Here is a 14,789-nt window from a genome sequence, read left to right on the forward strand (position 1 = left end):
ATCTTAAGAACACGAGAGATGGAGAGATTAAACACAATGCTACTGGTAGAAACCCTGAGCCCCGAGGATGGACTAATCCCTCCTCATCATGGTGGCCGACGGGGTGATGAAGATGGCCATCGGAGATGACCTTCCCTCTCCGGCGGGGTACTGGACCATCTCCAGATTGTTTTTTCATGGATACAGAGGCCTACAGCGACGTGACTTCTCATCTAGGGTTATTTCTAGAGGTTTCTATATTTATAAGATTTTTGGGTGTTGGATTCATGCCAAGATGGGCCACGAGGTACCCACTAGTCATCATCCCACGCGAGGGGGGCTGGTGCGGCCTGGTGTCTAGTGGGCACCAGGGGGCCCTCTGGTGGTTCTTTGCTCCAGTATTTCTCTTCTCTTCCAAAAAATCATCAAAAAGTTTTGTCCAATTGAGAGAACTTTTATTTCTGCACAAAAAACAACACCATGGTAGTTCTGCTCAAAATAGCGTATGTCCGGGTTAGTTCGAAATAAATCATGTAAAGTGCAGCAAAATCATAAAAAATATTGTAAACATAGGCAAACATGGCATGGATACTTAGTAAATTATCGATACGTTGGAGACGTATGAGAGCTCAACAAGAATTCAAACCTAAGCAAACAAATAAACTATAACAACAATCTGTGTAAAACAACACAATCTCTAAAGATGCAGATGATACAACACAGTAGAGATTGATTTGCAACTGAATTTTTTTTGAAAAATAAGGGAGTGGTAGACAACCTCTATTACTATAAAAATCTAAATTGGTGATGATGGTGTGTGTGTCATCATTTGTTTTTTGATCACCGGATCTCCATCCAACGCACACCACAAAGCAATCTATGCAATTTTATAGAAAGATGCCCGCTTCAAGTTACACATTTGTAGATAGCGCCTCTAAGTCCCACATTCCCATTCATCCATGGTTCTCCCCCACATCATCCAAACTTGTGAAGAAAGGAAGGCACTGGAGCACTAGCTAGCGGCGCTAAAATCGATCTCGCGCGATGGCCACTGGCTACGGCGACCCCACAAGCCTCTCACGCCAGCGCCCCACTGCGCACCACTACCACAAACCCCCTCTTTGTCGCCATCTCCTTCACCCCTTTTGTCTGTATCCTCTCGTGCTAACCTCTGCAAGCACGTACACCGCCGATGCGTCTCCTAACTCCTCCTCTGATGTCGCAGCCCAAGCGCCCAACATCTCCACCGCGTCCCCTCTTGCTTGCCATCCCCTCCACCCCTACCCCATCTCCTGCAAAAAAACGACAAGGGAAAGATGGCAAATAAAAAGGATTTTTTTTGTGAAGTGGGGCATAGGAAAACGAGAGGCAAATGGAGAATAATGTAATTGCAAGGAGATGAGATTTGTATGTAGGAACCTGATAGATCTTGACTTGATCTTCCTCCGCAACAACGCCAGAAATTTTGACTCCTTTGTAGGTGCGTTGGTTTTCCCTCCAAGATTAAAGGGTGATGTAGCACAATGATGACAAGTATTTTCCTCAGTTAAGAAACCAAGGTATCAATCCAGTAGGAAGATCCACAAGACTATGTAAGCAGCACCTGTACACAAATAGCAAATCCTTGCAACCCAACGCATAGAGGGGTTGTCAATCCCTCGTGGGTAAGGTAAAGATAGATTGATAGATTCAAATAAGACAAATAGCAAATAGAAAGTAGCAAGGTATTTTTGGGATTTTTGATAATATAGATCTGAAAACAAAAGATCAAATAAAGTAGAAATGTAAATAGCAAAGTAGAGATTGTAAATAGATGATGTGAAGTAAACACGTCACCGTAGTGTTGGAAATATGCCCTAGAGGAAATAATAAAGTGGTTATTATTATATGTACTTCTTCATGATAATCGTTTATTATCCATCCTAGAATTGTATTGGTTGAAACATCAAATACATGTGTGGGTACATAGACAATGTTGTGTCCCTAGTGAGCCTCTAATGGACTAGCTCGCTGATCAAAGATTGTCTAGGTTTCCTGGCCTTAGACATGAGTTGTCATTTATAACAAGATCACATCATTAGGAGAATGATGTGATGGACAAGACCCAAACTATGAACATAGCATATGATCGTGTTAGTTTATTGCTATTGTTTTGTGCATGTCAAGTATTTGTTCCTATGATCATGAGATCATGCAACTCAGTGACATCGGAGGAGTACCTTGTGTGTATAAAATGTCACAACATGACTGGGTGACTATAACGATGCTTTATAGGTATCTTCGACGGTGTTCGTTGAGTTGGCATGGATCAAGACATGGATTTGTTACTTCATGTGAGACAGAGGTATCTCAGGCCCCACTCGGTAATACACATCATGATGAGCTTGCAAGCAATGTGACTAAAGAGTCAGCCACAAGATCTTGTATTACGGAATGAGTAAAGAGACTTGCCGGTAACGAGATTGAGCTAGGTATGGAGATGTCGACAATCAAATCTCGGGCAAGTGACATACCGATAAACAAAGGGAACTACATATGGGATTAATTGAATCCTTGACACCGCGGTTCGACCGATAAAGATCTTCGTAGAATATGTAGGAACCAATATGGACATCCAGGTCCCGCTATTGGTTCTTGACCGTAGAGGTGTCTCCGTCATGTCTACATAGTTCTCGAACCCGCAGGGTCTACACACTTAATGTTTGGTGACGATATAAACATAGTCGAGTTATTATGTTGGTGAATGAAGGTTGTTAGGAGTCCTGAATGAGATCCCGAACATGACAAGGAATTCCGGAATGGTACAGAGGTGAAGATTGATATATAGGATGAAGGGCATCGGAGTCCGGAAGTATTCCTGGGCATACCGGGGAATCAACAGAGTATCGAAAGGGGTTTCGGAGGCCCCGACAAGTTTTGGGGGACTCATGGGCCAAGGAGAGGTGGCACACCAGCCCACAAGGGGTTGGGCGCCTACCAAACCCCAACCCACTTCGTCCAGGGAGGGCCTCAACCCCTAGGGTCGTCGGCCAATCCAACTTTGGTGGCAAGGCACCTAGTGTTGGAAATATGTCCTAGAGGCAATGATAAATAGTTATTATTATATTTCCTGTTTAAAGATAATCATTTATTATCCATGCTATAATTGTATTGAATGAAAACATAGATACATGTGTGGATACATAGACAAAACAATGTTCCTTTCAAGCCTCTAGTTGGCTAGCCAGTTGATCAAGGATAGTCAAGGTTTTCTGACTATGTGCAAGTGTTGTTGCTTGGTAACTAGATCACATCATTAGGAGAATCATGTGATGGACTAGACCCAAACTATGAACGTAGCATGTTGATCGTGTCATTTTATTGCTATTGTTTTCTATGTGTCAAGTATTTATTCCTATGACCATGAGATCATATAACTCACTGGCACCGGAGGAATACCTTGTGTGTATCAAACATCGCACCGTAACTGGGTGACTATAAAGGTGCTCTATAGGTATCTCCGAAGGTGTCCGTTGAGTTAGTATGGATCAAGACTGAAATTTGTCACTCCGTGTGACGGAGAGGTATCTCGGCGCCCACTCGGTAATACAACACCACACACAAGCCTTGCAAGCAATGTGACTAAGTGTAAGTCACGGGATCTTGTATTACAAAACGAGTAAAGAGACTTGCGAGTAACGAGATTGAAATAGGTATGCGGATACCGACGATCGAATCTCGGGCAAGTAACATACCGAAGGACAAAGGGAATGACAGACGGGATTATATGAATCCTTGGCACTGAGGTTCAACCGATAAGATGTTTGGAGAATATGTAGGATCCAATATGGGCATCCAGGTCCCGCTATTGGATATTGACCGAGGAGTGTCTCGGGTCATGTCTACATAGTTCTCGAACCCGTAGGGTCTGCACACTTAAGGTTCGATGATGTTTTAGTATAGTTGAGTTATATGTGTGGTTACCGAATGTTTTTTGGGGTCCCGTATGAGATCACGGATGTCACGAGGGTTTCCAGAATGGTCCGGAAACGAAGATTGATATATAGGATGGTTTCATTTGGTCACCAGAAAGTTTCGGGCATTACCGGCAGTGTACCGGGAGTGACGAATGGGTTCCGGGAGTTCACCGGGAGGGGCCCACCCACCCGGGAGTGAGCCCAAGGCACTAGGGTGGCGCCACAAGTCCTTAGTGGGCTAGTGGATTCAGCCCAAGGGGCCCATGGCGCCACATAAGAAAATACCAAAGGAAAATAAAAGAAAAAGGGAAAGAGGGAGGTGGGAAGGAAGAGGAGGAGTCCTCCTTCCCAAACTGAATTGGAGGAGGAGTCCTCCTCGTCCCTTGGCCGGCGCACCCTTGAGGCCTTGTGCCTCAAGGCTAGCCCTCCCCCTCCCTCCTATATATATATTGTTGGTTTAGGGCTGATTTGAGACACAACTTTGCCACGTGCAACTCAAACCTATACCACGTAGTTTTACCTCTAGATCGGATTTCTGCGGAGCACGGGCGGAGCCCTGCAGGAGTAGATCATCACCACCACCGGAGCGCCATCACGCTGCCGGAGAACTCATCTACCTTTCCATCTTGCTTGTTGGATCCAGAAGGTCGAGATCATCGTCAAGATGTACGTGTGCTGAACGCGGAGGTGTCGTTCGTTCGGCGCTAGATCAGAACGGATCGTGGGACGGATCACGGGACGGTTCGTGGGCCGGTTCAAGGGACGTGAAGACGTTCCACTACATCAACCGCGTTTCTTAACACTTCCGGTTGTGTGATCTACAAGGGTACGTAGATCCAAATCTCCTCTCGTAGATGGACATCACCATGATAGGTCTTCGTGTACGTAGGAAAATTTTTGTTTCCCATGCAACGTTCCCCAACACCTAGGTGAGAGGGCCACCCAACCCTAGCATCGAGCCCCTTGGTCGTTTGCCCCTAGGAGCACAAATGCGGATGGTGAACCCCTCCGTGATCGTGTTCCTCTTCAGAACATGCTCTAGATTGTATTTCGTGGCTCTGGAACTTGCGGCAGCTGAAACGATTTTTTGTTGACCCCTCTAGGGTTTTGTGAATATTGGGGTATTTATAGAGCTGAGAGATGGTGGAGAAGCTTCCCGAGGGCCCCACTTGACACCAGACCGCGCTAGGGGCCTCTGGCGCGCCCTGATATCTAGTGCCCCCCTGGGCCTTATCTGCTACTCATTCTTGGTTCCCAAGTTTCCTTCTGGTCCAAAAAAATCTCTGTAAAGTTTTGTGGCAATTGGACCTCATCTGATATGGATTTTCTGCGAAAACAGCAAAAAACAGAAGTGACACTAGGCACTAAGTCAATATGTTAGTCCCAGAAAATGATATAAAATTTCTATAAAATGATTATAAAACATCAAAGAATGATAACATAACAGCATGGAACTATAAAAAATTATAGATACGTTGGAGACGTATCACAAGGTCGGGCTCGGGTTTGAGACTTTTAGTCCGGGCTTTCTCAAGCCCGACCCAATACCCGTCCCGGTCCGGGGTATGCCCAGGTTTACGTCTAATGCTCAAGGGGGGTGAGGGCCTCTTGCACGTACACGACCGCCCAACTAGTTGAGAAGCGACGTCCAAGGCAAAAAAGGTTAGGTTAGTGTGTTTCTCATTCTTGTTGGTTAGTCCTTTCTTATGTTTCTAATTCAGATTACTCGATGCCTTTAGAACTAAACAAGTAGTTTTATCTTAGGAATGATTGATTTGTTGTTACTATGAAACTAATAGATTAATTAGGGGATATATCCCGTTATCCATCGGACACTATTTTGCATTATTTATCCTATCCTATAGTAGAGAGATTTAATTCGTTAGGGCATCTTCAAGTCGGACCTGCAAACCTCTCATAAGGGTCTAGACTGCATGGTCGGGACCACGGAAGCTATCCAACGTGGTCTTGTATATATCTGTGATAGCCTGGCTTATTAGGGATGAAAGACTACTCATATCAATAAGGAATTCCTTCTTTTCCGGGAGCCCATTCGAACAGAACTCCCATGGAGTAGTTCTAGGATGGGTGACCGACCGGGAAGTTGATCCCGGGTGCGCATGAGTGAGGACAAAGTGCACAGAAAAAACTAGTATTGATATGTGGGGCCAGTCTAGATCCCTCCAGGAGTAACGACCGCTGGCGGGTGTGTCTAGGGCGTTACAAGTTTGCTATCAGAGCCGACCCTCGCAAGTTGATCCCGGGTGCGCATGAGTGAGGACAAAGTGAGCAGAAAAAACTAGTATTGATATGTGGGGCCAGTCTAGATCCCACCAGGAGTAACGACCGCCGGCGGGTGTGTCCGGGGCGTTACAATATCGGCCCGTTGCACGGCTGGGACACGGTTCTCCCGCAAATTCAAGATAAAAGTGAGGGAGGTTTGCGTGAGTCCGGACAGGAGAAACATCACTATCTGACACCCCCGGTCCACTCAATCCCCCCTCCCGATCCCGTTTCCTTGCATTCCGCCCCTTTATCCCATAGCTTTTCAGCCTCCACTACTAGTAAAAAGCTTATAGGTAGAATATTACCATAGAATATCCCCTTTCTTTCACCCTCCCATGGTTACCACCTCCGTCGCCGCTGCTCCTTGTAAATCTTCGACCGCCACAGAGGCATTGCCAGAGAAGTCAAGAGAGTTTTCCTTTTTTTCTTAAGCATTTGCATCTCATACCCATGCATTATTTATTTGCATGTTGTGCTTATTTCCTTATATAAACTCTCTTAAAAGTGATTGTCGTCCATTACCAAAATGGGGGAGACTGTAAGAGCATATTTCTCCATATGTAGTTTTGATAATGGATGACAATCCCTATGGATTAATGGTTGCCTTGAGTTATATTCGAAGGATGTGTCCATATGCACTTCTTGGAGTCCATCTGTTGGTTTCAAGAAGTTTATATGGTGACCAAGGTGGTATTCAAGGTTTTATCCAAAGATTGGTCATGTGAGAGTTGAGCTTATTGCAAGCATGTCTTGATGGTGCTAAGAGGCGGTACCGTTGGGTTGTTTTGACTGTGCTAAGAGGCAGTACCGCTCTCTCGAGCGGTAGTACCACTTGAGCACGACTTGTGGGCATAACGGTTGGATTCAGGGGAGCCTATTTAAGTGGGGCCTTTTTCCCCAATGGTACCTATCCTTTGAGCTCGTGTTTGCCCCCCATTGTTGACCTTCTTCGAGCTTGCTAACTATCAATCCCTCCAATGATTCTTGCTAGTTCTTTAGGGAAAAGAGAGAGGAGATCTAGATCTACGTTTCCACGAGTCACTTTCTACTCTATGTGAGGGAACCCCTTGGATATAGATCTTGGAGTTCTTTGTGAGCTCCTTGTTCTTCTTCTCATATTCCTCCATAGCTTTTGTAGTTGTGGTGGAATTTGGGAGTGAGGGACTTGACCACTTTGTGTGTTCTTGCCATTGCATTAGTTGCATCCATTTGAGTTCTCCACAGTGATACGTGGAAGTGAAACTTTGAGAAGCTTATTACTCTTGGGTGCTTGGTACCCTACAACTTGTTCCTCTTGGGTCCTTTGGCGCCCTAGATGGTTGGTGGTGCCTTGGAGCTCAATCATTGCGTTGTAAAGCTCCGGGCAAGTGTCACAGTCTCCAATTAAGTTGTGGAGATTGCCCCGAGCAATTTCTACGGGTTCGGTGACCGCCTCCAAGGGTTGCCCATTGTACGGGTTTGGTGACCGCCCTCAAGGGTCCCTTAGTGGAATCACAAAATCTTGCATTGTGCAAGGGCGTGAGGAGATTACGGTGGCCCTAGTGGGGTCTTGGGCAGCATTGTGCCCCCACACCACTCCAAACAAAGATTAGCATCCGCAAGGGTGTGAACTTTGGGATATATCATCGTCTTCGCGTGCCTCTGTTATCTCTTACCCGAGCCCTTTACTTATGCACTTTACTTTGTGATAATCATATTGTTTCTTGTTATATATCTTGCTATCACTTAGTTGTTTACCTTGATTAACATAAGTTGTTGGTGAACATAGGTGGTCCTAATTGTTTTAGGTTCTGTGCTTGACTAATTAAACGTTATTTTTATTTCGTATTTATTTCAAGCCCAAACCGTAATTATTTTAGAGCACATATTCACCCCCTCTAGGTGACATCCACGTTCTCTCAACTCACCAATGATCCATTCCCATTATATTGTACCGTCACGAGATGTCAGCATCCTAGTAGAAGGATGCTTTTTCTTGTTAGAAATAAGGAGGCACTTGCTTGGATACGACTATGAAACCTATTACGTACCTTGATGTGAGTCTCTCCTTGTATATTATTCTCATTGTCGGACATGTCACAAAAGATAAGAGACATTTTTACACCTCTCCTGTTTACCAGGTGTCTATTTTTGTTCAATGCGAGTCTATTCAACGATATCCTGAGGTCGAAGAAGACAACAAGCGAAACAAGGCACGATGACTATGGTGAGGCTTGGAGCGGTCCCACGTATAGGGAGATGCGAGGGTTGACTCGTTCATGTGTTGGGGGTCTAGAGTGCTAATGCACATGAATTAAGATAAACGGTAAACAAAGTTAAAGCATTGTTTTTATAACAAATATGGTTTAATGTTGTACTCATTTAAATGGATTCATGAAGGAATGACTTGTGCTACTCCCCCGTCACAGTTTAGAAGAAGCGATTTTATTTACATGCATTTCTAGAATAGAAGAGGATTAAAACGTGCAACATTTACTGCTTAGTTAATTAGGAGTATTAGTAGACTGCATGCATAGTGAAAACGCTGGGTGTGCAAGTTGGATGGAAAGGCTTCATGAATGAGGACTCCTCGTTTAATGGTTATGTGGGTTATTGCGCATTATCTTTTCAAATAATTAGGCGCCTTGGAGGTTACTGCATGAGCGCTTGCAAAAAAAAACTAGAACTAATCATGATTCACCTTGGTCCGAGAGATCGCTCATGTGCGCCTTCTAAACTATGACGAAGGGAGCATTTTAGAAAGAAAAATACTATAAAAGATAGTATTCATGTTTTTTGTACTTGCAATTTATTTTGCACTGAAGTCTATGAAGGTCCTTTTTGTTAAATTTTACACATGAGTATTAGTACCATGATGTTCGCTTTAAGAAGTTTCATACCCCCTCCGTCCAGAAATACTTATCGAAGGAATGGATGTATCTAGATGTATTTTACTTCTAGATACATTCATTATTATCCATTTTTATGACAAGTAATTTTGAATGGAGGGAATATTTTTTAACTAAAGCGATGGATTGACACTCATATTTAAAAAATTGGCATAGACGGAAAGAATTATTCGTTTCCCCATGTGAGATCACATCTGACTTCCTCCTTCACGAGCGACTCCTCCTAAGACGAGGGTTTCATGGCCTTTCGTCGGTGTCGTCATCGATCCACCTCGTCTTCATGGCCTTAGGGGCATGGAGGTGTGGTGGATCTCGGCCCTCTTGCTGGGAGGGCTATCGCTTCACTTTTAGTTTTTTTATAAGGTTGATTAGGGTTTGTATCCTGCACAGGAAGGTGCAACGCCCCCTCCCCGTCTAGTCCTTGTCCCGGCAATGCAACCAACATCGTCGGAAGGCGTGTCTCTAGTGGATCTCATGAGATTCGAACGGTGCTGATCTTCGATGTATCTCCATGGATCTAGTCTTGATTCGTCTGCATACGTGTATCTACAGGTTGAATTATTTCCATCTACTCTTTTCTTCATACGTGTCGATTGCTATTCTGGTGTGCGGGTCATGTGGGGCCTCAGCATAACGACTTTCCGAATGTTTATACAATAAGGGCTACTTTGATTCAAAGGAATTGCATAGGAGTTTTAGAGGATTTGGATCTTTAGAATTTTTTTATGGTCGTTTGATTCATAGAATTAACATATTTAGAATTTTTTTCATAGGATCCATTTATACTACTACATTTTGAAAATAAAAACCATCCACTCAAACCATTTTAAAAATTATTTTATTTTTCCTGCGCTATCAAACATTCTTCTAAATCCTATAGAATAATAATATAGGACATGCCATTATACTTCTGTATTTTTTCAATTTCTTCATTCTGAGAACTTCCTGAATCAAAGATGCCCTAAGTTTTGCTCTCCTCGGGCAAAGGAGGGGCAATGGTGACAATGCATCTTGTTCTATGTACAACCATAAAAAACAAAAGTTTTCCAGAGAAATTGCCAGAAATCGGCACCGGTAGCGATGATAACATTTTGTTCCATATACGGCGGTGAAATTGGGGAAAATCTCGAATTTACAAAACGTGGCCTGTCGCCGTCCAGAATGCCCTGGAAATTCACGTCGCCATGTCGTGTTACGGGAAGGCATCCAGCACGGCAGCGTTCCCCACCCTCGCGTCGCATCCCAATTCGTTAATCCCATCGCCTTCCCCGATCCCTCTCGAGTCTCCTCCCCTCCGCTCCCCCGTCCCCTCCCCCCTTCCTCCTCTCGGATCCGCCACCCCGCGGCCCGCCCCTCGCCGCCGGCGACCATGTCCAAGTACGGCACCATCCCCACCTCATCCTCCTCCGCCGCGGGGGCGGCTCACCTCGGCGGCGCCTCCCCGCTCGACTTCATCTCCCGCGCCAAGGCCCGCGGCGCGACGGCGCTGGCCACCCGCCGGCCGTGGCGCGAGCTCGCGGACGTGCACGCCATCGGGCTGCCCCCGAGCCTCGGCGACGCCTACCTGCGCGTGCGCGCCAACCTCGCCCACTTCGCCATGAACTACGCCATCGTCGTCCTCGTCGTCGTCTTCCTCTCCCTCCTCTGGCAGCCCATCTCCCTCATCGTCTTCCTCGTGTGTATGGTCGGCTGGCTCGTCCTCTACTTCCTCCGCGACGAGCCTGTCGTCCTCTTCGGCCGCGTCGTCGGCGACGGCGTGGTCCTCGCCGTGCTCGCTGTTGTCACGCTCATCCTGCTGCTGCTCACCGGCGCGACCACCAACATCCTCACATCGCTGCTCATCGGCTTCGTGCTCGTCGTGGTGCACGCCGCTCTGCACAAGGCGGAGGACAACGTCGACGATGAGGTCGGCCGCTGGTACGCGCCAGTGCCAGCGCAGCCGTCTCACTAGTGTGAGATTGCTCGCCCTCCAACTCTTGGTTCGTGGCTCGTCCATATTATTGTTCAGTGCCGTGTATGCATTTCTGTTCTTCCTACTGCTAGATGGTGTACAATTTGTCAATGTGTGCTTGCTGTGCTATTGTCGTTCCTGAACATGAATGCAAGTGGTGATGCTTTGTGTACTCATATTTTCCCGAATTTTACCTGTGTAGTTCATAGATATGAGCAGCTGAGTGTGCAATTGGGTCTCAAACAATCTCACGGTCATGCTACATGTTTGGTTTGTTTGTCATATAAATTACCTGGTCAAGGAGATCCCTTTCTGTTCCATGGATAATTGAGATATTGCCTTTACAAAGTGAGATTGAGACGTCTTGCAGTTCCAGAAGTCCCTTACACTTCATTGTACCTGACTTTTCACTAACTTGTAAAAAAGAAGAAAAGAGATATCTAAATGGCGGCTGGTCTAAAATATCTCTAAATGTATCTGCTAGCTCTGCCAGAATTTCATAAATGGTTCAGTGAATGTAATTTGATTGACAGAGTTTGCGGTATGGCAAGCAGTTGTCACTATCAGGCTGCCCAATCTGATAAAATAGTTTTAGCAATCTTATCGTCTCTTTACACCCTGTAACCATAGTGTAGCTCCCTGTTTATAGTTGCGGATCGTGTATCTATGTGCTTGTTTTTTATGGAGGGCAGAATCATTGGAAGTGCCAGCCAGAAGAAGACGGATGTATGCAATTTGAAAATGGTCCGAGAGACAACCCTGGCCTGACAGGCCCTACACTAAGAGTCGTCTGGAAGTAGTGGGAGGCAATTCCTTGCCCACTGCTCTTCCCACAAGGGAGGTACAGCTAACTAGCAATTGAATTGAATTAGCTTAGCTGTTTGTTGGGTGCAGAGTATTAATTTTTTGAAATCTCAAGAATCTAAGTTTTAGAGCTCAATCATCAGCCGGTCAGGAAGCATTTCTGCGGTAGTTAGTTATACCACACTTCAGAAGCGTCTGTATTTTGCAGTTTCTTTTTTTAGTTGCTATGTATTCTTTCTAGACTTAGTAACCATCCTTGTGATTTAATAGAGGAACAATTTTCTGTATTTACAGTTTTACTCTTTTACTTAGTTTGATGTCGACGTGAGTAAATTATTTCTCTTATTTCTCAAGGTTTTTTTTTTCAGTTGGTGACTGTTAGTGTGATTTAAATGAGATAGAGAGTAGTTCCTTTCTTTGACATCTATCTGGTTGTTTGTCAGGTCTGGCAATTAGCATTCCATTTGCGCCATGGTGTCATGACCATTCTTCGCATTCTGGTTGCAATTTACAATTAGTGTATGCATTATTATTATTCTATATAACTTGAGCTCGACAATATTATGTTACCAAACTACTCATGAGATTGAAACGTTAAATTCTTGTGCTCATCAGTTGGATTTGATGTTGTTGAATATTGATGCTAAAAGTTCATGAATGTGAAGGCAGCAATTCGCGTCAATGTAAAAAAGAACAATCTCATCCGTATGTAGGAATTTGTGCTGAATAATTTTACCATTTATTGCATCATTTAGTTACGGGCCAGTAGCTGCCTTGTTTTTAGAAGTGACACTAGATTGTGTGCAACTTGTTTGATTGTGCACCTATCAGGGTGATTTAGAAGTTCACTCAGGCAAACTCTCTAAGACAAGACTTCTAAAGGGAGCCAAATGAGCAATAATCGTAATTTTGGGATGCATAATGGCCTTCAAGGGAGTTCTGGAAACAGAGCAAAATAAGCACCAATGTTAAAACACACAATGGTGTGCAGTTTTGTTTTGATATGCTAATTTTCTCGTGTGTGTAGCCTATGTGAATACTGACTGAGATACCCGCCTTTTGTTCTTTGCAGGGCCTGAGTGTGCTCGATTCTCCTTGTGTCCTCCCTTCGTTCTCAAGTATTCTGTGAGTGTAAGTTTAGCATTGGTATATGGTCTCGGCCCAGTCAGGATGAACAAGAACTTGTAGCTGGTGGTTGGTCTTGCGCACGACACTGGTTCATCAGAAGCTTTTGATCCAGTAATGATGGACGGCTGTAAACTTTGGTCGTTGCGTACAGTTCAAAGATTCCCCCTTCTTTACATGTACGTACCAATTATGGGAGACAACGAATCTACACTCTGAAGTGTGAGAATTTAGCTGGCAGGGGCCCTCTGTGAGGCTGGTATACATTACTTCGTGCTGGCAATTTCTGATTTGCTCACGTGGTTTCATCTTGTATACACACGGTTTTGTTTGAAGGAGATTGTCCGTTCGGTGCCAATTAGCTGCGAGGCTACTATCTGTCGGACTTCTTGGGAAGTCTATGTAGGAATTGTTTTACTTTCTTCATCTTATTTACTACTTCCTCCATAAAAAAGTTTTTTTTTTTTACTGGAGGGAGTGGTATCTTCTGAAACATAGGATATCATTGATCTGTTCTTTATATGTTCCATTTTATCTGCGCTCTCCTGCATCGGCATGTACTTATGCCTCACAAAGGCCCAACGCTCCAGTGGGTGAGACACACGTGCAAAACAACAAAATTGATCCGTTTTGAAAACTTCAGCACAAAACTTCAACACAAGTTGACTTTGGGGAGTCTCCCCACCTCCTTCTTTAATGAATGATACACACACTTGTGCGTATTCGAAAAAGCACCAAATGACCTGGCTTGAAAATATTTTGCGTTGTGCCCTTGTCAAGACTGAGTTCATCGTGTCTGGTCGGGGACATACGTCAAGATAGGAATGGGCTGTCCGGACCTGGCCCCTTCGAAAAAGCACCAAATGACCTGGCTTGAAAATATTTTGCGCTGTGCCCTTGTCAAGACTGAGTTCATCGTGTCTGGTCGGGGGCACACGTCAAGATAGGAATGGGCTGTCCGGACCTGGCCCCTTGGCCTCAAAGGCCAGGGATCGACCATTCTGACAAAATCATGTGGCCTCGAAAAAGCACCAAATGACCTGGCTTGAAAATATTTTGCGTTGTGCCCTTGTCAAGACTGAGTTCATCGTGTCTGGTCGGGGGCACACGTCAAGATAGGAATGGGCTGTCCGGACCTGGCCCCTTGGCCTCAAAGGCCAGGGATCGACCATTCTGACAAAATCATGTGGCCTCGCCGGGCCATTGGATACCCTAGGGCCGACCCAAAATTCAGCTAGAATTCCAAGTTTTTGTGATACCCAAATTTTATTTACTTGTACTAGTGCAGGAAAACCAACGAATTTTGTATATGAACTGGGCTTCATTTGCCACACATTTGGGGATTGAGATCACACAAATAGCATTGGTAATATCTGAACACATGCACAAACATACATTGATAGAGCCACACATTCCAAGTGGACAGACTACTAAACTGCCACATCAACGAGAAAACTCTACACATTTATTGATCACAACTACACACACAAACTGCTACGAATTAGTCATCAAATATGATCCGGTATAAATATTTCCAATCAAATATGATCTAGTTGTTCATGTGCACTGATTGAATGACTTTACTACCTCTTCCCCTTTCTTTCCAATCAAATGGATGATGTGTTGGGGAACGTCGCATGGGAAACAAAAATTTCCCTACGCGCACGAAGACCTGTCATGATGACGTCCATCTACGAGAGGGGATTTCCGATCTACGTACCCTTGTAGATCGCACAGCAGAAGCGTTAAGAAACGCGGTTGATGTAGTGGAACGTCCTCACGTCCCTCGATTCGCCCCGC

General features: G+C 44.8%; 1 protein-coding gene across 3 annotated transcripts; it reads left to right on the forward strand.

Moving 5' to 3' along the window:
• Positions 1–10,311: 10,311 nt before the first annotated feature.
• LOC123442882 (PRA1 family protein F3-like) lies at positions 10,312–13,347 on the forward strand. Of its 3 annotated transcripts, none has more exons than XM_045119053.1 (2): positions 10,312–11,088; positions 12,937–13,347. In XM_045119053.1, exon 1 carries the CDS (start codon positions 10,479–10,481, stop codon positions 11,058–11,060), a length of 582 nt encoding a protein of 193 aa, XP_044974988.1. In that variant the 5' UTR covers positions 10,312–10,478; the 3' UTR covers positions 11,061–11,088; positions 12,937–13,347. The 3 variants fall into 3 exon arrangements, 2 of the variants coding, with proteins under 2 accessions (XP_044974988.1, XP_044974990.1); XM_045119055.1 differs by having other exon boundaries at positions 10,312–11,061; XR_006630537.1 differs by having other exon boundaries at positions 10,312–11,901.
• Positions 13,348–14,789: the final 1,442 nt, after the last annotated feature.

Source organism: Hordeum vulgare, chromosome 3H (genome assembly GCF_904849725.1).
Source record: "Hordeum vulgare subsp. vulgare chromosome 3H, MorexV3_pseudomolecules_assembly, whole genome shotgun sequence".
NCBI lineage: Eukaryota > Viridiplantae > Streptophyta > Magnoliopsida > Poales > Poaceae > Hordeum > Hordeum vulgare.

What these genes read in the sequence shown, in the direction of transcription:
- LOC123442882 (XM_045119053.1), top strand. Translation starts at nt 10,479, where the DNA reads ATGTCCAAGTACGGCACCATCCCCACCTCATCCTCCTCCGCCGCGGGG.